This window comes from Aptenodytes patagonicus, chromosome 12 (assembly GCF_965638725.1).
Source record: "Aptenodytes patagonicus chromosome 12, bAptPat1.pri.cur, whole genome shotgun sequence".
NCBI lineage: Eukaryota > Metazoa > Chordata > Aves > Sphenisciformes > Spheniscidae > Aptenodytes > Aptenodytes patagonicus.
The window spans coordinates 14,764,401-14,788,754 of NC_134960.1; the positions used below are offsets into that span (position 1 = coordinate 14,764,401).

The window sequence follows — 24,354 nt, forward strand, 5'->3', positions numbered from 1 at the left end:
GTCATTGCATGATACACTATCTTTCCACTGGGCCAAAATCACTAGGATAGAGACAGTAAGAGGGCCTAATGTCTAAGATGGTTAACATATTCTTCAAATTGGCAGTTAACATGTAAATTTTTTGCCCTCAAATTCACATTACGCTTTACTGGTGATTTGATGTACCTGGCATGACACTTTCAACACCCTCATGAAGATACGCACAGTGTTTATAATTTTCTATTTATTCATTTATTTATTTTTTACAAATGGCAGCACTAGTTTAAGATGCTATTGAAAGAGGAAGCTGGTGCTCAAGCTGATATACTAGAGTGACAGAACAGCTTCTCACTGTAGGGCTTTTTATGTTGTTACAGGGTACCTCATTATAACATTTATTTCCTTTTCTCCCCTGAGGCTAGACAAGACCCCAGTTTGAGTGGATGGCTGCACAGCCAAGATCAATGTGATGGAACCAGAAACATCTGCCCACGGGACAGTTACCGTGATCAGGAACACAGTGTCCAAAATAACATCTTCCCCCCCAGAAAAGCAGCCCAGGTCCTTTTTATCCTTTCTGAAATCCCAAAAAGGAGAAAGATGAAAATGCTCCATTTTTGAGAAAATTTTTGCTTAGCATGAAAGGGCATTAAAAAGTCTTCAAACAACTTCTGTCCACCATGTGGGAATATATCTTTGGAGCAAAAAGGTAGGACAGATCTCTCTGTCTCTTTCTTGCAGAGGAAGTTTGGGAATTGCAAGGATATTTGAAATCTTATGTGCAGTCCAAAGATGTAATTTTAATTCCAGCTAGCACAAATGATTTTATGGTCCTGAAACTGAAAAAAAATGGAAATTTACCTCCAAATTAGGTCTTATTTTTTGAATAAAATCTTAAGCATATCAGGAGGGAAAAAAAAAAGGAAAAAAGAAAAGTAGCAAAAAGTAGCGAAATAAAGATCAGATGATTTGCTGAAGGATATCTGGTATGAACAATTCACCTCTCAAACAGTATGTTCTGAGAACTGATGGCATTTAGAAAGGCAATTGCTTTTTAAACTGTCCATCAGATTTTGTGGATAATAAGTTCTATATGAGAAGTTAAATTGCTGAACAAGTCTATTAATACAACAAAAATGCCCAAGGCTATTTTAATAGAACAAAGTGTGGGAGAATCTATTTTACTTGCAACAGTGCAAATTTCCAAGCAGCTGAAACTGAGCGAGCAGACAGCAGAAGGCACAGCTGAGACAACACAAAATCCAAGCATCCGGGACTATTTTGAATTCACATGACTCAATGCTGGTAGCAAGAAATAAAGAGAGGACAAAGCAAGACCGTCATACACATACATAATTCCCTCATTTATGGGGCATTACTAGGTTATATCTGTCAAATAGTTAGGAATTATTGCTGGTTGGGTTGGAAACTTATAGTTGGCAATGTATTAAATAAATCTTGGCAAGTAAAACTGTTGGGCTTTGAAATGGGACAAGTCTTTCATTTCCAACAAAACTACTCTGTTCTACTTCCTTTTGTTTTTCTTTTGGCTAAAAGGGATGGAAATGTCATCACCACACAGGATGTGGCCCCCATCAGAAGTTCTGTGTATATTCTATTTTTCAGTGAAAAACACCCAACAAGCTTCAGTTACAAAAAGCATAAAACTGGCCTACTGAAGAGATACAAATGCATACAACGCTCTTCATCATGTACTTATCAGTTCTCAATGACTAACTCGCAGTCACAGAGTTCACTTGTGAGGACGGTTAGAAGTGTATATAAGAGTAAATATCTCTAAAACTAGTCTGTTAATGGTGCAAAACCACACGAAACATCTTTGTCTACAGCCACTTCTTCAACTATATTTAATTCTAAACTTAATTTCCTCCTTATTCTGACACACAACACCCAAATACTCTCTTCCAGCAAAGAGGTGAGTTCCAGAAAGACACCCAAAGAAAGTTACTCAAAAAGTAGCAATTCCAAATTGGCAAACAGAAGGGTCTTGCTCATCATCCTTCTCAAATCTTGCATTCCAACCCTGGAAAAACCCTCAGAAAACTTCCAGTGCTTTCACAGGCTGCAAAAATCAGAGAAGTGATTCTTCCCCAGAATTACACAGAATAAACCAGAAGACAGCTGAATTTTCTGTCTGCATTTTAGAACAGATTTGATGCCAAAAGTCAGGGGAAATTTTTTTATATATATATTTATAGATATAAAAATAAATTTAAGAAATAACAAGTTTTATCTACCGTAGCAACTATTTATGCTGCATGTATTATATAAACCAGACATTTTAGCATACAGAATTTTAGTTAAAGCCGTATCTTTTCCTGAGTTCTGGCTGCATATCTTATTCAAACTTTGCTCAACCTATTGTAAACTGATTGCTTTCCTAGATTTGAATCTTGGTCCTCTAAGTTTACTTTTCTATATATGTTATCAAATCACTAATATCCTACTGCACGTCATCTTAACCACCAACAGGTAGTAATTTTCCCTGTAATGACTCTTCGTTTAAGACTGTATGTTGCAATTTTCTAGCATTTTAGTGATTTAAGTATATCATCTATTGAACGTCCTGGTCTTGGTAGCAAAGAAGAATTTTCTTGCCAGGTGGAATATGAAAATAATATGAAATTAAAAATTTATTTAAATAGGAAAAAAAAAGTTCAGTCATATTTGTAAATACCATACTGCAACTGGAATGTGAAAAAAAGCATTTTCCCAAAACATAAATAGCTGGCAGCTATCTCTCAGAAATAAAAATCCTTCTAAACCCAAAAGTAACCAGTATGTCATGTTCTCCGTAAAAAATTGGTCACAATTCAGTTATGCCCTTAACTAATGCCCCGTAGCAGTGAATAGGGCAGGCTGTGAGGACATCACAACTACCACTTAGATGTCTACATTCATTATTAGCCATTTCTCTCTCTCCTCCCTTTCAGTGACAGCATAAGCCAGGTGCTTACAAAACTGCCTCCTAGTCCTTCCTGAAATTTACCTTCACAATGTTAAATCTAACCAGATCTGACATGCATACTGTGTATGCATTCCGTTAGGAAAAACAAAAAGAACAATGTTAAGGGTCACCGCTTGCTATATCCAAAGTAGAGATTAAATTATAGGAGCATAAAAGAATGGGACGGTTACATTTATACATTACCAGTTTGATAATAAGATCACTTGCAGTTCAATGAATTTGGTTACAGCACTCAAGGTAAATGAAACTGAATTCACAGAAACATAAGTATATGTATGTGTGTGTGCGTATACCTTTATACACACATGTTTATATACAGATGAATTGGGAGGCAAAAGTAAAAATTTAGGACTGATATTTAAAGGAATCTCAATTTAGTAGAATGCATCTCAAAGTAAGAATATGCCACTGCAAGTATAAGCTAAAGTAAACTAATGCAGCAGTAATAGCTATGATTTTCAGAACAGTAATGGTGTACAGGTTTGTTTTTTTTTTTTTTTAAATGATATGTGGAAAATAATACTAAACAGGCATTAAATATATCACTACTGTGGACACTTTAAATCACATTAACTTTGAATTAATTTTAGATGAAATAGATAGTTAAAACTATTTAAAGCTATGAAACTGAAACCTTAACATTAGAATCATATCATTGATTACCACATAGTCCAGTGAAGGCAAAAGCAGAATACAGCCACTCACGTAATTCTGTTGTGTTACCAGCATGTGCATTTGCCCCATCCACCCCAGCGTTTGAAAGACATTTTAGCCAGAAAGCCTTTCTGAGACCTACTCAGCTGAGTCTAAGGAGGAGGAGGAAGGATCTTCTACATTTCATCACAAAAATTTGTCCATGGATCATTAATAATGAGGACATATAAGAAGGTGTTTTTGAGGGTAATTATCCAACTATGACAGACCTATATCGATATTCAGGTTTGTTTCTTGCCCTTGGCAATCCCCTCTGCAGTCCTCCTTGGAAACAGGCTACATCCTGAGAAGGACAGGTAGATAGAAATCATACAAACTGGAAAAGAAAAAGATAAAGCTAGAAATAGACATACTTCTTTTCAAAATCATAATAATATGGCCTTTGCAACGTGTTCTTACCCAAACAGTATAACATTTTGATATATATATATTTTACAAACATACATGTACACAGATGCAGTCAAGACTTCTCTAAACCAAACTTGCTTATCCAAATAAGTGAGATCAAAGAAAAATTCTTCATCCAAACCCATTACCTACTGTGCCTTTAAATGTTTTTTTTTTTTTTTCTTTTTAAACCTGAATACATCACAAAAGCTAGAGAAAAACCCTTAACCATAATTTTGTTTTTTTCACTTGAAGAACAAATAAGGTTATGTTTCCTCCAACGCTCAGGACAAAGTGTGTGTGTGAATTTATATAAGAGGGAGAGAGCTATATGGCAACCTATCTACTGTATCCAGTCTGAAATGCATCTTTCTAAATGCAGCAAATAACCTCAAGGACCATCCCCCACAGGTTTTAGTATAGCATAAGGTACAATTATGAAAAGAAAGATATTCATTTTTAAACTGGCATTGCTAGGTCCCCATTTCCATGCAAGTAAGAATAATTGCTTTACTTCTAATAATAGCTGATAACTTGAATCTGACAGCCCTCCCAGGACTGAAGATTATTTAGTCACTCTTGTACTAGAAAACCAAATGGACTTTACGAATATCCTATGACCAAAAGCTGGACCTTTTCTTGCCATGTCCTCATCTATTAGGTTTCTGTTCACGTTGCATAGTCTCTATAGCAGAACACAACTGCCTCTCCAAGAAACAAGAGGTGTCCTTCCCCTCTTTGCTGTCCTGTTGCAGTAGGATCCATGACAATTGCAGCCCCTAATCTTTTGTGATGGGTTGGGGGAGTACAGGGTGACGGGCATCTTGCTACTGCCCTCAGTGTACAATTCATTTCAGCACAACACGGGAACAAAGGCAGAATTCACATCCTTCACTCATCTTGTACCAGCTCACAGGGCAAAGAAAACACTTGAAATGTACCAAGCAGCATCTTAAAAGGGATGTAAGAATTGATAATCACAAATATGAGGTTGCTAGGTATACCAGAATACTAGAAAGTTATTTCCTGATCTGAAATTCTTGACCTAGAAAAAAATTCTTCTAACACCTTTACTTTGGGCTGCGTGCAAGTTATACATAGAAAATACATACAGAATTATTATAAAACTATTTTGGATACCATATTGTGATTGTAAGTATTGAAAAAAATAACTCTGGGAAATAAAGGATCAAAGCATTAATAATGTTTCATCTAATTACATTAAACAGCTTTAAGTAAAAAAATATACAAGATTTCTCTTTATCACATCATAAAAGATATTAAAACTGATTTGCTATATATGCTCAATGAAAAGGAGGAATGGTTTCACCCAAGACAATGAAGCAATACCAACACCAATTCAGCTAAAAAAAGACAACTAAGTTCATTCTTGTAGTGGTCCAGAATATTTTATCCAAAACATTTTCAGACAAAGTTATCTTATGTAAATATATATAAAAAAAGTACAGTGTCTTAAAAATTGTGAAAATCAGAATTGCTAAAAACAAAAAAGTAAACCTAAGCTTTTAGTTGCCAATTTTTTTTTAAGCCATCAATACCTTGTTTCTTTTGGGAAACAAGCAGAAAAATCAAAACCTCAGAAAAAGTATTTTTCATGAATGGTTTTAAAGTTTCTAAAGAAAAAAATCTTTCTTTTACTTGGTTCTTCTATAGAACAATTTTTTGTGAACACTACTTACTGTTTACCAACATTTTAAAAAATAGAAATTATTATGGATTGTTAAGCAGTCAGAATGAAAATGACTTGTCACAAGTAGCAATAAAAAGTCAGAATTATTGAAAACATTAAACTTGATATTTATTTCATAATTATTCAGGAAAAAATAATAATAAACATGATGATTTCAGAGTCTTAAATGGAAAACTATACCGAAACCTTTGTTAGGCTTTTATTGCTCTCACTCCATTAATGCAAATGTGTGTTCAGTAGTTGTTTTATATTTCACTTTACTGTAAATAAAAAGTTTCACCATTTTAAGGAACCAAGTATCTGTTGTTTCATCGAACAATAACAAAAACTTCAGACTTGCTCCCAGCCACAGTGCTCTCACAGAGAAAACACAACTGGACACAATACAAATTGGTAAATATAATAACCAGCACAAAAGAGCAGAATCTGTAAATCAAATTAATTTCATTTAGTTATATGTGGCAAAATGTTTCTCTACAGTTCATAAGAGATATCTGGTCTGTGTTACAGATCTAGCAATGAAATACAGAGTTTCAGTTTCTGAAAAAAGAAAGATATTATTTTTGCATGTTTTAACAAAACTCTCTACCTTGGCACATGTTTCGTAAAAATTCCTATGCTGCTGCTCTTAAATTCACTTACATACTTTCCTACTGTAGCAAGCACTTCAAGAAGGCATACTTCTGCTATGTACCAGATGTAGCTAGTTATTGTAATTCCTTTTAGTAGCTATCACAGTCCTTTATTTTTTTCATTTACTTTTTAAGTAGAAAAATAATCTGTCAGCCATAAAAGGCAGTGCTATTCCTTAAACGTAGAGGAAGGTAAGGAGCCAGGAAAAGCCCAGATCTTTTCCACCAAGTGGAAGATGTTCTAGCTTCTACAACGAAAGATGAAATCGGCATCTTGCACATTAGGAGAGTGCCTCAAAACCATGAATTACCTGCTAAGTGAACATTTACACACTTTCACCCCCCCCTTTTCTGGAGATGAATCACCATCTGGCACAGACTGCAAGAGTCCAGGGATCATCCAGACAGGAGGCATCTGAAGCCTGACTCCAGCATAGTGGTGAGAGCACTGATCTAGTCTCTCCCAGTCTCAAGGAGAATGATTTCTACCTAGGAGCTAGAAGCCACCTGTCCTGAGAAAGGCACTTCCTGGCACAAGTGATTGGCTAAACTTTATCACCCCAGAAATTTTCAGGTTTGGGTGTGAAAATTGAGGTCAAATGCCAAAAGTGTTAAGCCTGAAGTCCTAGGACAGCTTAGGACTTAGTTTTAGGCATTTGAGTTCCAATTTAGGTAGCCATGTTGTAAACAAAAGCCTCTAAAGAGAAACACATTAATACATATCAAGATTTGTTATATTTGCTCAGCTGTCTCCTTAATCTAAGTAGGTCATGGTAAGTATGTCCAGAAACACCCGCATGTTAAATTGCAATAACAAAACTAAAGGCATCAAGATCAGTGACTCATAATAGGTGATCTTAATTAGATATGAACTTCATGGTCCAGGTTTGTTCAAGTGACAGAACTAAATATATAAGACTGTGCCACTTTCCTTTACAGCTGGGTAGAAAATAACCAAGTTAAAAGTGCATGCTTCTTGACATGATAGTTATAGGCAGACAATAGAAAAATTTCACTGAAAAAGAAAAGAAATACACTAACAAGTTTTAAGAATTGTCTTCCCAAAAATTATTATTATTCTATCTTATTCTCAGTATGAAAATGAGACACATTCTAGATTTAAGTTCTGCAGCATTTTCTTTTTTTTAACCCAGTCAATGCTTGCTTTCCATTTTGTTACCTACTCACACCATATTAAGTCAGTCATGTTTTGCAGGAATATATTTAAATCACTTTCTCGGTAATTATTTTTTCTATAAACACTGCTAAACAGACATTTTCCCCCAGTTTTCAGAACTTCTCAAGAGTGAAGTTCTTCTGTTGATTTCTCCAGTCACCGCTCTCCATACGGTCATACACAATAACAACATCAGGCTGAAAAACATTTCAAGTCATACCTCACCGTAGTGAAAATCAGAAAACTGATTCATCTGGGTAGCATACAAACCAATCTAATATTCAATCAACAATATTTTAAAACCATATCAGTTAGTTGAAATATCAATTCAGCTGTCATACATTTTCCCTTTTTTCCTCTAATCTTCATTTTGTATTTCTTATTTCAATTCCTTTGAAGAAGCAGTTCTAAAACTGGCTTTTAATCCAGAATGAGTATTTAAAATAATATTTAGTCTTATCTGTTCTTAATACAAATGTCTGAACTGTACTAAAAATGGCAGTTTATCTCCAAATTTTATATTAAAAAAAAAATTTAAAAAAATTTATCCATTCGTAGAATACTTAAGTTAAAATTGTTTTTGGAATATCATCAGTTACATAGAATACAGCAATCAAAAGGAAAGGATTAAAAAAGGCAAAGAACGGGTTTTAATTTGAAGCCTTGATTAAAAGACTAAAAATAAAAAGACAGAAGATTTAGAAATGGTTCATACTGACCTGAGTCCATAAAGGACTGTCCCATCTGGATGCAAACGTATCATCCTGTTCTTCACAGTGACACCATGTACAAATGACTTCTTGTCATTCAGAAAATAGGTATCTGGAACCCACAGCTGATCAGCTACTCTGTTGTCCAGAGTAAGGTTTAGAGGTATTACATTATACGACAGCCTCTTATCCCTCCATGCTTGCTGAAAGTACATTGTCAAGGTATAATCCTGTGATTATAAAAACAAAAAAAAAGTTTGCATTGAAACAGACAGCATACATATGCAAAAAAAAAATAATGCAAATAGGCATTTATTCATTGCGACTGTTCTTAAAGGCAAACACTTCTGTTCAGAATTTCCATAAGTAAATTTATTTATTTTTACAGTACTGAACATCTTGTGTATACTTAATAACAGAAATGAGAATAGAGAAAAGATGGGGTATTTACATTTTATGAATCACTTGGGAGTTCTCATTTCAATATTTAAAAACAAAACAGAAAAAAATTGTAGAAGCTTAACGGTCTGCAATTTCTGTAGCACTTTACAAGCCTAGGAGTTCTAGAAAACAGGAACATTCACACATCTGAATTTCATCTCATGGTCTCCACTGTATTCAATAGAGCTCTGGATCAGGCCTTGTATCTCTGAAGTTGCAGCTACCACCCAAACGCTTCTCTAAATTAAAATCTCTTCAAAGTCTGTTAACTTTCCCCCGGGCACTGAAATCAATGGGAAGTCTCTGAGATTTCTATGCCACAGAGCCTTAGTCTTCTACTTAATTTTACAGATGAAGTAACTCTGGTTACTTCAACGGAACAATTCAGAGAGCACAAATAAACATCTGGGTAAATATTTGCAGTATTACGAGACTTGCTTTGTCTTGATGCAGGCTACAAATGTACAGTACTTCGGAGATGTTTTGATCTTTTGGTGTTTTAGAGAACAATGTAATTACAAAAATTATATTTTTGTAAGTCCTGTTATACAGAGGCAGAATATTTATTATACATTAGCCTATACTAAAAAACCTCCATAAATAATACACAAAGGAGCTGTAGATCGGTCAAGGGCTGTAAAACAATACTGAAGGAATACCAAAAGGAGGAATATTCTAAAACCAGTATTTTGTTTTACTTGTTTTACAGAAGTCATAATCAGTCTTCAGACTATTTTGATTTAGAATTCGTATTTAACATGGACTTCATTAAACAGTGAAAACTGTTCGCTTACAAAAGATTGCTTTCAACAGAAAGTCAACAAAAGCTGCTGAGATTATCAGCAACCCCAGGATTCAGCCACATCAGAGTGTGAACGTCTGTATCTATGCATCAGTCTGAGGCACCTGAAAACAAGAAATCTCACCTAACTTAGAATAAATAATTAGCTATGGCGACTACATCTCACAAACTAATTTCTATTACTGCATAACAGAGAAAAGCATGCAAGATATGAACATTTTACTGCATAAATTGCAATATTAGTTCTCATTAGCTACTTTGTATTTTAAAGGAGAGACCACTATTGACACTGTTTTTATTACAGTTGGCAAAGAAACATTAATCTTCCTGCTGAAATACTTTAAAAGCACCTGCCACAACTGTATTTTACAAGCATTTTCATTTAAAAAAAATATTTGACAGATGAACACTATACAGAACTTCTCACAGAATACAAAAGTAAAATTTTATTTTGCAGTTTCACAGACTGAACTTTCAAAAAAATCTACAAAAATTCCCCTGTAAGAAATCACTGAAATTTACTTTAAAAAAAAAAAAATAGTTTTACATTTCCAGAAACTATCTTATTACAGGACAGCCTAGGACTTGATAAACACCAAATCTCACAGAAGGTACATGAAAAAGTTACCTTCCTTGGTGAATGGAAAAACAGACACACTAAATTTCTTCTACTGCTATGCAGAGGGGTGGGTTTCATTCTACTTAACTTCAAGCCCTGGAGACACATCTCTCTCCACTGATTTTAGAGCATCTAGAGCAATCAGTCCTAACCTATGCACATTGGTGAAGTGCCTCCAGTTAAGTGAAATGAATTCAAGCCAGTGTCAATGGCAAATTAAAAAGAAAATGAAAATCAGATATAACTTTCATTACAAATGTCTGAGTATCCAGAAAACTGTTTTTCCTTTCTTTATTAATGAAACGTTTTATGCATAAATTAGGTTGGTATAATTATTCACTTTAAAATGTACACAGTCCACCCTTAAAAACACGCATTAGGGAGGGCCTGTGACAACTATGGCTATTCCAGCAGAGTTCTCTAGGCAATGACACAGCACCTAGAAGCTAATTGACCCTGCCTCCTCTTCTGCAGAACAGTGTGTGCACAGATGAATCAGTGTAAACTGTTTTTCTACAGAGAGATGTATTTCCATGGTGGAAATACTCTTATTTTTTATGCATCCTTCCCCAGAAGAGCCCACATACATGAGCTTCAAAATGCCTCTTCAGTTTTCACTGAAGCAGGGAGAAATACATGTTCCTGTTGAGAATAGTTACGGCATTTCTTCCTTGTCAACACAAAACCAGAATGGTAGTGCTGTCCCTTCGGCCCTCTTCCTATTTGTGATGGTTAAAAGTCAATCATCTTCACTTGCTATGCCTTCAGCATTAGCAGTTGCTAATGGAAGTATGTACATGGAACACTGCTCAGCTTTGGCAGGGTGTCACAAGCATTAACAAAACTGCATGGTTACAAGTAGGTAAACACCAAATAAGTTTTTCCAATTATTTTACTACCAAATATATTTGCATGGTAACTATTCTAATCTGATGAGTTCTAATGATCTGAAATCTCTTCCCCTCCCCACCCCCCCAGGATCAAGATGAGAGTCTGCTTGCAAGAATGTTCCACCTACATCTGAAGAATTTTACTGTTATGCTTCATCACTGTTCTGCAGTATTTGATTCATAACCAGATACCAGAAAATGTTCAGTAATATATTGCCAGTAAGAAAATGTATTAGTCTTCATTATACTAACATATCACAACATAAAGTAGATGAGCTGTAGCGATTGCTCCCCTATTATCCTTGGAATGTTGCATTTTATTCCTATTCTAAGAAATAATCTACGTTTTAATATATAGCATATATATCTATATCTAGAACATGCTTCCCTCTTTGCACCTCAATAAAAGAGAAAAAGAAGAAGAGGAAGAAAACTAAACATGCATGGTTCAGTGCATAAAAATGAATTAGGTAAAACTGTAAATTTGGAGCACTAGTATAGCTGAAAGAAAAGCCAAGTCACCAGGCTGGAGTTCAGAATCAAAACACACTGTGTTCCAGGAACAGAGCTGGTGTTCCAGCTAAAAGTTATTTGTCATCTGTTGGCCCTAGTTTCAGATGTGACTGGAGTTTCTGATGGTCAAAACAGGACACCTTAAATATTTTTTTTTAAACCCTCACAATCTTTTGAATTTAGGTGGGGTTTTTTTTAAATTATTATTAAAAATAAATGTGTTCCAAGCTACATATTTCAAAGTGATAAGTTAGAAAAAAAGAAAAACCCATCACATAATTCATTCGTTAGAAAGGATGGAGTCATCTGTCTTCAAAATCCCAAATGAAACAGTAATTCAAAAAGAAGATGTGCAGGTACAAAATGTCCCTGGAAGTATCCCAAGATGCTTTATACTTTGGGATTAAGAACATTTTCATCTAGCAGAAATACTACAGGAAAAAAGTCTGTTAAACTCATATTAAAGATGGGAATTCCCCTCTATTCTAAGGATAAACATCAAAACAAACATGCAAACATCTTGTCTCTTTAGGAAGACAGGCACACAAAAGAAGTAGAGGAATAGAAGTGGCTAGTAAAGGATGATTTTAATTTTTTAAGGCCTTAGCATCCTATTAAATTCATAGGATGTGATTGTTAGAAGCTCAGTGTAAGTATGAAGATGAAACAGGAGTGAATTCATTTAAAAAGACTAGCACAAGGCAGTAATTATAATTAGTTGAAAGAAATATGAAAACAAACCTCATGATGATTATGTCTGTGTGTACCATTACACAGACATAACCTACAAAAGGTAGAGACTATTTACAGTACGGGCATGCAGAGACACATTGTACAAATATAAATAAATAGGTTCATCAGTTACCCTGAGCATGTGAACCCTGAAATGCTGTACAGAATTTTATTAGTATAGACAAAGTTACAAGCAAAACCTAGAATATAAATAGGCAAATACTGTATTTTCTGTAAATGCACAAATTTTATAATTTGTATAGCTTTCGTTATTATTCTATTTTTCACATACATTTAAATTTAATAAACTTCTTTATTCTGTCCAGAAACAGAAATTTAGGCAACAGAAAATGGATGGTTACTCCTATTCTACCTTGATCAAAGAAAAGACGACTTCTCTTTTCCTCACCAGTTAAAGTTCAGCTTTCCAGTTTTCTTCTTCTTTATTTCAAACAACGAACAGAAAAGCAGCAAATATGAGACAATGTTAATCTTAATGCAAATTTTCTCAAATGAATAAAAAAGTAACAAACACTTTTATTAATATTAGCATATTTATGAGTAACTTTCATCCTGAACATTATCTTTGTGCGGTTATTGTCTGCAAACACTTTTAGCTGCCGGAAACGTATATACACTGGGAGATTTAAACTTAAATTTAGATAAGCAGAATTGTTACAGACAGCCAAGCTGTCAGTTAATGACCCTCAACTTCAAAGATCCAAGGGAACATACTGCACAGGAAAGCATCAAATCTGAAAACTGGCACTCTTATTTATATTCTCTCATTTCTAATTTGTCATCACAGATGACATTACAGTGGGGGTCTGCTACAGGCCACCTGACCAGGAAGACCGAGAGGATGAGGCCCTCTATAGACAGACAGGAGCAGCCTCACACTCACAAGCCCTGGTCCTCATTGGGGACTTCAACCACCCCGACATCTGTTGGAAGGACAACACGGCAGGGCATAAGCAATCCGGGAGGTTCCTGGAATGCGTCAATGATAGCTTCCTTCTGCAAGTGGTAGAGGAGCCAACGAGGCGAGGTGCTACGCTGGACCTTGTTCTCACCAACAAGGAGGGGCTGGTGGGGAATGTGAAGCTCAAGGGCAGCCTGGGCTACAGTGACCACAAAATGGTGGAGTTCAAGATTCTGAGGGCACCAAGGAGGGCGCACAGCAAGCTCACTACCCTGGACTTCAGGAGAGCAGACTTTGACCTTTTCAGCGATCTGCTTGGTAGAGTGCCATGAGACAAAGCCCTGGAGGGAAGAGGGGCCCAAGAAAGCTGGGTAATATTCAAGGATCACCTCCTCCAAGCTCAGGAGTGATGCATCCCAACAAAGAGGAAGTCTGGCAAAAACACCAGGAGGCCTGCATGGATGAACAAGGAGCTCCTGGACAAACTCCAACACAAAAAGGAAGCCTACAGAGGGTGGAAGCAAGGACAGGTAGCCTGGGAGGAATACAGAGAAATTGTCTGAGCAGCCAGGGACCAGATCAGGAAAGCTAAAGCCCTGATAGAATTAAATCTGGACAGGGACATCAAGGGCAACAAGAAAAGATTCTATAGGTATGTCAGGGATAAAAGGAAGACAAGGGAAAATGTGGGCCCTCTCTGGAACAAAACAGGAGACCTGGTTACCTGGGATATGGAGAAGGCAGAGGTACTCAATGACATTTTTGCCTCGGTCTTCACCGGCAAGTGCTTGAGCCTCACTGCCCAAGCTGCAGAAAGCAAAGGCAGGGACTGGGAGAATGAAGAGCCACCCACTGTGGGAGAACATCGGGTGCGAGACCATCTAAGGCACCTGAAGGTGCACAAGTCCATGGGACCTCATGAGATGCATCCACAGGTCCTGAAGGAACCGGCGGATGAAGTTCCTAAGCCACTATCCATCGTATTTGAGAAGTCGTGGCAGTCTGGTGAAGTTCCCACTGACCGGAAAAGGGGAAACATAACCCCCATTTTTAAAAAGGGAAAAAAGGAAGACCCGGGGAACTACAGGCCAGTCAGTCTCATCCCTGTGCCTGGGAAGATCATGGAACAGATCCTCCTGGAAGCTATGCTAAGACACATGGAGGACAGGGAGGTGATTTGAGACAGCCAGCATGGCTTCACCAAGGGCAAGTCCTGCCTGACTAACCTAGTGGCCTTCTATAACAGAATGACTACATCAGTGGACACGGGAAGGGCTACAGATGTCATCTGTCTGGACCTCTGTAAGGCCTTTGACACGGTCCCCCACAACATCCTTCTCTCTCAACTGGAGAGGTACGGATTTGATGGGTGGACTGTCCGGTGGGTGAGGAATTGGTTGGATGGTCGCATCCAGAGGGTAGTGGTCAAGGGCTCAATGTCCAGATGGAGACTGGTGACGAGTGGTGTCCCGCAGGGGTCCGTATTGGGACCAGTACTGTTTAATATCTTCATCAATGACATAGACAGTGGGATCGAGGGCACCCTCAGCAAGTTTGCAGATGACACCAAGCTGAGTGGTGCGGTCGACACGCCAGAGGGACGGGATGCCATCCAGAGGGACCTGGACAAGCTCAAGAAGTGGGCCTGTGTGAACCTCCTGAGGTTCAACAAGGCCAAATGCAAGGTCCTGCACCTGGGTCGGGGCAACCCTCAGTTTCAAGCCAGGCTGGGGGATGAAGGGATTGAGAGCAGCCCTGCCGAGAAGGACTTGGGGGTACTGGTGGATGAAAAGCTGGACATGAGCCAGCAATGTGCGCTCGCAGCCCAGAAGACCAACCGTATCCTGGGCTGCATCCAAAGCAGCGTGGCCAGCAGGTCGAGGGAGGGGATTCTGCCCCTCTGCTCTGCTCTGCTGAGACCCCACCTGGAGTACTGCGTCCAGCTCTGGAGCCCTCAGCATAAGAAAGACACGGACCTGTTGGAGCGGGTCCAGAAGAGGGCCACGACAATGATCAGGGGGATGGAACACCTCTCCTGTGAAGAAAGGCTGAGAGAGTTGGGGTTGTCCAGCCTAGAGAAGAGAAGGCTTTGGGGAGACCTTCTTGCAGCCTATCAGTACTTAAAGAGGGCTTATAAAAAAGATGGCGGCAAACTTTTTAGCAGGGCCTGTTGCGACAGGACAAGGGGGAATGGCTTTAAACTGAAGGGGGGTAGATTTAGACTAGCTATAAGGAAGAAATTTTTTACGCTGAGGGTGGTGAAACACTGGCCCAGGTTGCCCGGAGAGGTGGTGGATGCCCCATCCCTGGCAACATTCAAGGTCAGGTTGGACAGGGCTCTGAGCAACGTGATCTAGTTGAAGATGTCCCTGCCCACGGCAGGGGGTTTGGACTAGATGACCTTTAGAGGTCCCTTCCAACCCAAACTAGTCTATGATTCTATGATTTTATTAATACTCTCAAATAAAAGTTTTCTTAAGCCAAAAAAGAAATGCCAGTTTGAGCCTATTATTAGCTTAAAAAGATTAGAACACAGGCCTTAGCTAAACCCACCCATGGGCCAATAATGTGAAATGTATATTGCTGGTCCTCTTTTTATATTGGAAAAAGGATCAAGGCAAAAAAGGAAATAAATTTCATGAACATTCACAATGACAGTGGGAGTCTAATGCAAAAGACTGTGCCAGATGTAAAGTTTTTCCAAAGCACGAGTATAAGGTCCAATGTGAGAAAAAGAACATTTAAAATTAGCTTTTTCTTCTGTGTTACACAAAACAGGACTGATTCACAGTGCAGCCTAAAAATGTATACCAACACTTGTATTAACAGGGATATAACACAGCTATTAAAACACTGTGGAAGTAATAAAATTAGGAAACTTTGAAGGAGAAAAGAAAAATAAGTAGAAGGAACATTCTGTATGTTATAAATACAAGATATAGCAGCACGGAGTTGAAGAAGCTATTTATCTCTACTCATCAGTAATGAATGGAGAACTCATTTGAGGTTTGGCTTAAGTCCACTTCTCATCACTTTCCTGGTTATTCCTAACTTGTAAAAATACTTTACTACATTTCCCAGTATGGCATTTTTAATGCTAAATAATTTCCTTCTGAAAATGCTTGAAGCTGAAGATTTTGCCCGAATGTTATATTTATTTACCATGTACATTTAAAAAGCTGTCTGTTGATGACACATTTAAAAGTGCTATTAAGTAAATTATTAAAAGCATACATCTACACTGCAAAGTGTATCTTAATAGAATATTAAAGGAAGAAAGGAGCAAATGTTAATTCTACTTCCTCCTCAGACTCAAATGAAGTTATCACTGACGTGTGCAGTTTCTACAGTGGGAAGCACGCAACACGTTTCACTACTCGAATGGAGTATAAAACAATACAAAACAAAGCACTTCAAGCTAAAGGAGCTTCAGTGGATTTATTTCAAAAGCAATGTCTTTTCCTGAGTGCTGACTGGTGATCCTTTGAATCCTCATTTTGTTTAAAACCAACCACTACAACATGTTTGATTCATAATTACCTATCTCATACTCACGTCAAGAAAATTAACATAAAAGCCTGCTCTGTTAACACTGGAGACACCACAAAGCGACTTACATAGAAGTAGAATGAACTGTTGAAAGAATGGGTGATACTAAAGAAGTGTCAAAATAAATTCTGTCATACGTCCTTTCAAAAAAGTATTTTTCACATTCTGTAAATCATTTCAAAAAAATGACAATGACATCAAGAACCTTACACAGAGTTCAAGCTGAACTCTCTCAATCTATTGAGTCCCACATCTCAGGCTGGCTTCAAATCCATGAAACACTTCTAGTTAATTGTCTCCTAAAACTTACCAGGTAGTTTTTCTTGACAGGAATTGTATGATCTAAAGTCTATGATCTTTCCAAAAAGGAAGAGATCCCAACAAGTAAACTTACCATTTATTCTGCAGCAACTATCCCAGAATTATTCATAGCAATTCTCATTTCTCAGTTGAACAAATAAGCAAAGATGAACTGTTTATCTCCTACAACAGTTCTCAGAAAAACACAGTATTATTGAATCAAGCAAGAGACTTGCGTATGAAAGCCAAATCACTGTCAGCAGAGCTTGACTCCTAGACATAAAACTTCTTACTACTGATTATATGAAATCTGTAGTAAGAGACTGCTTACCATTTCAGCAACAAGATCATGAATTTGTGCCTCCTTAGCACCACTGACAGTAGCCAATATTTATATTGCTTCTACACAGTGATTTATACATTGCACTGCGATGCAGTGTCATTATATTTCATGCACTGAAATGAAATAAAGCAGCTACGGCTGATGTTTCCTGTAATGTCAATTAGTTTAGCAAGACACTGTGACACTTGATTTTAATTTCTGACAAGTCACCCAGACCGAACCATGATACTGCACTTTTACAGAGCCAGCAATCTGCATGTCATTCCAATCAAAAAGCATCTGCCGTATGTCTTTTAGCTCTCTCTGGTTTGCTGGCTCTTGATAATAAGAGCAAGATTGATTAAAGTGAACTTGGACTGAAAACTGTAATCTAACTGCTACTTGCTTAAGAGTGTCACGTATCTTGATATCTTCAGATTTTTCTCTTTTGAAAGGATCTAGTCCTCTTTATACAGCATTGCAGGATTCTCAGATGAACCATGCAAATGCAAAGTAAGATGAATAAATGTAAACTATACTCACTTTAAAGAAAAGTTACGGAAACAGTATTTTTCTGCCTCAGACAAAATTATGTGCTATTATTATTTATTCATGTCTTTGAAGTATAATAAAGTATTTTAAGCCACAAGAAATATGAAAAAAGTTTATTTACATTTGAATTTAAATTTTTTATTTACTCATGTATTACAAGCCATTTCCCAGAAAAGGGAGAATAATTCTGAGTTCACAGATCATTTCCTATGCAATTGTACAATCCTACAGATCTTCAAAGGTAAATACCTACGACAGAAATCTTATTTATATTGTTTTTATTACTAGGCTTCCCTTACTGTAGCCTATTATTAATAGTATTGCAAAAGAGTAAAAGATATTCTTGAAAATATTAAAGAACAAAAAAAAATTAAAATCATAACTTCTGAATAGAGTGGAAGTAAACTGGTGATTAAGCAGAACTGAGGATCCAATTGGAAAGTTTGATGAGAGCAGATGGTGGCCTAAGCTATTGTTTTGCAGAAGAGACTCAAAAGCAAAAAACCACGAACAGCTACCAGAAACCTGTGTGTCTTACTGATACTTTTAATAGTAAAAAAAAAAAAAAACCAACAACAAAAAAAAAAACCCAGGATAAGAATATAGTAATTGATAGCGAGATTAAATCTGGCTGAAACATGAGAATTCAGGTTATGCCTAGATGCAGACCTAAACTGGCATAACATTTGTGTGAGTGCTCTTTTTCCTGATGCTTTATAGTTTCCTGAGTTGCTAACATATAAACAAACCCTTAAGAATACATTTAGAAACTCAAAGAATTACCAAGTTAATGCTGCTCTGTATCATTGTAATTAACTTCTGAACAACTTACAAAATTAATAATAAAACAAATAGGCATTCATTTAAAGCATATAATACTTATTTTTAAGGTAAGTATTTTGCTATATTTTTCAAGGAGAATATTGAAATGAATAAATATTCCCAGAATTTATTTATTTATTTTTAAATATAGCTTTGCTTCCTTCAACCAAGGAGATGTCACTCCATGAAGGCAAGGAGACTCCAATGACAAAAGTGCCATTAATATGCCTGTTACTATGCTAGCTAGCTCCGTCTGCCTTTTCACATCTAAAAGGGTGTATAACAATCCCTAAATTCCCAACTGCAGGCTTTTGCCCAATAGAAACTGAGAGTTAATGAGAATAAAATGGTTTGAGATGCACTCAGCATTTTACTACTGGAACAGGTTTTTTATTTACATCCTTCACAGTTTGCCGAAAGGTGAGGCTGCTAGAGAATTTGGCTGCCCATTACAAAATCTGTTAAGCCCTCATGAACAGTTACAGTTCTTCCCTTTAACATACAGCCTGATGGCATTTTAAGGAGTCCTATATCACCTCACTTAACCTTATACACCAGAGCGTTAATTTTCTCTGAACTACTAACAATTATCAGCAATTCAAAATATTTCAGCCTCAAGAATTAAAATCTGAAGTGCTGTAAGCAGAGCATTCTCAGTAGAGGTCTAAACTTCCAAATGTTACTATACCAGTAATTCCCTAGAGTCCAAACTAAACCACAAGCAGATTCCCAATTTATCTCACTAAGCAGTCACTTGCGCTGCTTCAGTCTAGCAAAGGAATGGTAGCGTGTTTACGCTTTAGGACAATACAGTGAAACTCTGAGCTGTTCTGAGCGATGAAGTAATCGGTTCAATCTAAAAGCTTACAAAACTATTGAAAACAGCAATAGTAACACTCCCATTGCTACATTATCAGTGATGACACCATCCTCCTTTCAGAAATACTAAAACAAACCACAAAGTTTGGCTTGTTTTTCAATGAAAAAGTATAAATTTAATTTTAATATTAAAAAGTTATGAAAAATAGCTGACAAAAATTTGATTATCTGAGCTTCAGACAGAATTTGTACGCTTTGTGCTGTTGAGAAATGCAGTATTCTAACAAAAATATGTCCCTTCTGTGATCCCATTTAATTGGGCTGCCTGAGGACGCTCTTCTTGAAAAAGAAAAATACTATATGAATATTTTATTGGATCATAGAATCATAGAATCATTAAGGTTGGAAAAGACCTCTAAGATCATTGAGTCCAACCGTCGACATCATTTTTATAGGCAAAGGAATTTACTTTGCTATAGTTAGTTTGTTTTACTAAGCAGATTATTTTGCTAGTATTTCCTTTCAGGTAAAAAGCTAGCTGTCTCCTCACTTAGCAATGGAGAAGTTTCTGCAAGATAACTTCCACAAACAGACACACTAAAGCAAGCATGTATATGTATATTCTTCATTTTCCTAAATATGCTCAAGTCATTTTTCTATTCTGCTGTTCTGTTCTGGTATTACCGCTACCCTCTGTTTGTCAAATCTACGTCATATTCCCTCTGCATCACAGAATACCAAAACACCTCAGGTGGCTTTCAGATTAATTTTCTGTCCTTCAAGATTTTTTTTCTCTTATGAATTCTTTCACAGGTGAGAACACTATTAATTTTTGCTTTGCTTGTGATTTGTGAGATCAAGATAAATAAAATCTTATTAACCTATGTGAAAATGCCCTTTTGATTGAGAGCCAAAGACATCATCTCAGATAACCTTTCAGAAAGTATAACAGTTCTTGAAAAAAGATACAGTATGAATATTAATCAATACTAAGGCAATATTTTCAGCCGTCTCAGCATTATGCAATTACTAAACATCACCTCCATTTTAAAGACAAAAAAGTAAAGAGAGAGCTGAGAAGCTCAGACTAAAGTATTCAGTCAGACAGATTTTAGGAGGCATCATTAGAGTGAAATTACTAATCAATCTGGGCAACCCTATAATTTTTTTCAAAATTTAACTTAAATTTTAAGTAGTCAGTCAAGAAACCCTGTTATATTAGCATTGAAAAAGTGGACAAGATCAGAGCATTTTTCTAAATGTTGCCCTAAACAAAGTGTCTGATAATATAATACAGTTAACTCATTAATTCATGAAATGATTTTCTTCAAGTGCTTCTTGACACTGAACACCGTCGCATTTTCTGTTCTGATTTGGAAAATCCTTTAGCAAGATACAGATTCAGTTACTCAGTTTTGTCAAGGCAGTTATGATTATCTTATACTTGTAACACTGTCCTGGTTTCGGCTGGGATAGAGTTAATTTCCTTCCTAGTAGCTGGTACAGTGCTGTGTTTTGGATTTAGGGTGAGAACAATGTTGATAACACACCGATGTTTTAGTTGTTGCTAGGTAATGCTTACACTAGCCAAGGACTTTTCAGCTTCCCATGCTCTATTGACTGAGAAGGCTGGAGGTGCACAAGAAGCTGGGAGGGGGCACAGCCAGGACAGCTGACCCCAACTGGCCAAAGGGACATTCCATACCATGGGACGTCATGCTCAGCATATAAAGCTGGGGGAAGAAGAAGAAAGGGGGGGACGTTTGGAGCGATGGCGTTTGTCTTCCCAAGTCACCGTTACGCGTGCTGGAGCCCTGCTTCCCTGGAGATGGCTGAACACCTGCCTGCCGAGGGGAAGGAGTGAATGAATTCCTTGTTTTGCTTTGCTTGTGTGCGCGGCTTTTGCTTTACCTATTAAACTGTCTTGATCTCAACCCACAAGTTTTCTCACTTTTACCCTTCTGATTCTCTCCCCCATCCCACTGGGGGGGAGTGAGCGAGCGGCTGCGTGGTGCTCAGTTGCTGACTGAGGTTAAACCACGACAAACACATAAAACTAAATCATCAAGGATATATTTAATAATAAATTTAAAATTTAAGATCAACTTACAACGCAATGTTTACACTTATTAAACAACAATCTCAGATAATATTGAGTAAGAAAGAAACAGTGAGTGAGAGCAAGAAAGTGAGTTTGAGGAAAAGTTTTATAAAAAACCACCATCTTTCCACTAAGATTTAGAGTTCATCTTATGATTATAACAACAGGATACATAATGTTTCCTTTAATAGTATAACTGAAATAAAGTTAAACTAAGTCATTTAATTAGCTTATAATGGTCTCCAAGAGCTGCTGATACTTCACAGAAATTTACAGGAGACAAAAAGCCAGGTACATGTATGACACACCCTGATTTTATTTTTGCTCTATTTTTCTTCTAAGTGAACTCAGTCCTTCTCCCTCTGTCTCTATGTATGCATTTTCTCACACGCTACTACTAATCATGCTCGATTTCTATGCTGTTTTTCTTCATATTTTTGTGGTTTTTTTCTTTTAAATAAAAAAAGAAACAAAGGTTAGGTGGAAACCTCAAATACCTCACTTGCTTTTATCAAATGCACCCACTTTGGAAACACAAATGGAAATGGTTCTAGGCAACTGTATTCTGCCAGTTATTTTTAATGCCGTTCTCCACTTGCATATGAAGCGCCCACAGCAGTTCACTTCTGTTAAACACTGTCACAGATCCTGCAACACTTCATCTCTCTGGCCTGCTGATTCCAAGAAGTTCTCTAAAACGGTTCATTAATCTGTTAGTGACAAACTGATGTCTTGGAAGAAGCAATGTACTCTGGAAAGTAGAAATCTCCCACAGATACGTTCCTATAAGCATTTATATGTCATGGTCTAATACACCAGAGGCTACACACTGCACTTCAGACTAATGTGTTTCTTCCTTGTTTACATATAAATCTTGTGGGAATACACCAGAACACCTTGATTTAGCTGCCCTCCTCGGCCAATAATCTCTTGAATCCCGTACCCTTACGTACAGGTTGCGTGGGGTTTGAACAGCGAAGAGTGTGAGGATGAATAAAAAGAAACAGCATCATGTCACGTAGGCCTTTTCCTGTATTTTAAATGCTCTCCTCCCCATAACCCAAGATGTGACAGGCTGCTTCTCTCAAAAATGTCAGGCACTGCAGAGAACTGCGAGCACTGAAGTAAAAGGACAATTTTAAATAACTACATATCATTTCTTTCCAAGCCTGTGGAAACTGATAGAAAGTCCAATTTGCATGACAGCCCAACACTTCCACAAAGAGAACACACTTAGTAGAGACACTTCCAAGAGAATAAGTGATGTACTCAGATGAAAAAGAAATTAATATTATTATGTTCTAGGGAGAAAAATCTGAAAAAAAAGCAGGTGGAAAAATATTGCATCTTTAACAGTCATTGCACCTGCATTAATTATACTTTAAATTATTCATGGTTCAGCAAAGCCAAAGCCTATTGGAATATCGCACAGGAAAGAACTTCCATTCTGAGTGCCTCTATTACAAAAGTGTATTGTCCTTGACAGATACAGAAAACTTTATAGCAAAGAATAGCTGCAATGCCCACAACAACAAAACACGCCTAGTTTTCCACAGTCAATCTGCATACTTTATCTACAAGAAATCAACAGGAGATTAGTACTGGACAGATTTGCAGGAACAATGCTTTATTAGTATTTTCATATTTTCATAGGAAAACTCAGGCTGGAAGAGACCTCAGGAAGTCCGTAGTCCAACCTCTTGCTCAAAGCGAGATTAGCTGTGAGGTCAGACCAGGCTGCTTAAAGATTTATCCAAACTGCTCCTGAAGACCTTGAAAAATGGAAATTTTCCTTACTTTCTGTATGGATTAGGGCAACATTTTAATAACAATGAAATTGATATTTTCATTTAGAAAGAAACTCCCTGTGCTTCAAAAAGGAAAAATCAGGATGGTCACCCTAATCTAGCAATTACTGCAAGTTAATTTCAGTTTGATTTAAAATCACTGTTGTCTGATTTTTAGAGCCATCGCACACTACTGCTTCTATCTATTGTTTAGTGTGTTATTATTCCAGTCTTTTTGTGTCATTTGCTCAGTAACTCCCTCCACTCTTTAGTTTCACAACTATTTGAGCCACTTAGAAATCAACAGGATTCATTTACCACTGAGTTTGTGAATGCACATATTGTTCAGTATTTCCTGTACTCTTCAATTGTCACCAACAACTTTACTTCTCATGAAACTATTCCCTGTTCCTATACAGTAGATATTTTTTGACAAACTTTTTTTCTTTTTTCTCCCTCTATTTCAATCTTAATCTTCATGGCTTCCCATCTGTGTCAGAGAACTTTGTGTGCATTCAAATAATTCATTTCCATTTTCCACAATAGTTAATAATTACTTCGTAAACAATCCTGACTGTACTTTGTCAGACTGAAGCTATCCTGTCATCAAGACCTATTTATTTAATGCCATTACACTTGTAACTATCAATTCTCAGAAACATACTCCAAGAATCCAAAAAACCCCCGATCTCGCATCCTTCATTACTGAACGGATTAATTTATTTGTCTGTCTCCTACTAGATCAAATGTCTCATCTCATCAACTTTCAAAATTTGTCTCCTTCTTTGGGGTTCACTATTTCTCCCACAGTTGTCAGGCTTGTACTTCAGTGACCAAATGGAAGTAACTGCTTTGACAGCTGGAAACATCAAGAGCAAGACAGA

At 36.9% G+C, this 24,354-nt stretch overlaps 1 protein-coding gene across 4 annotated transcripts in view; it reads right to left on the bottom strand.

The window, feature by feature from the left end:
• GABRB2 (gamma-aminobutyric acid type A receptor subunit beta2) overlaps window positions 1-24,354 on the bottom strand; it is a 181,844-nt gene that overhangs the window by 108,175 nt on the left and 49,315 nt on the right. For all 4 annotated transcript variants that reach the window (XM_076349674.1, XM_076349673.1, XM_076349675.1 and 1 more), the window contains one exon: window positions 8,309-8,529. In XM_076349674.1, the coding sequence (XP_076205789.1) occupies window positions 8,309-8,529 (221 nt within the window). The remainder of the gene's footprint in view (window positions 1-8,308; window positions 8,530-24,354) is intronic.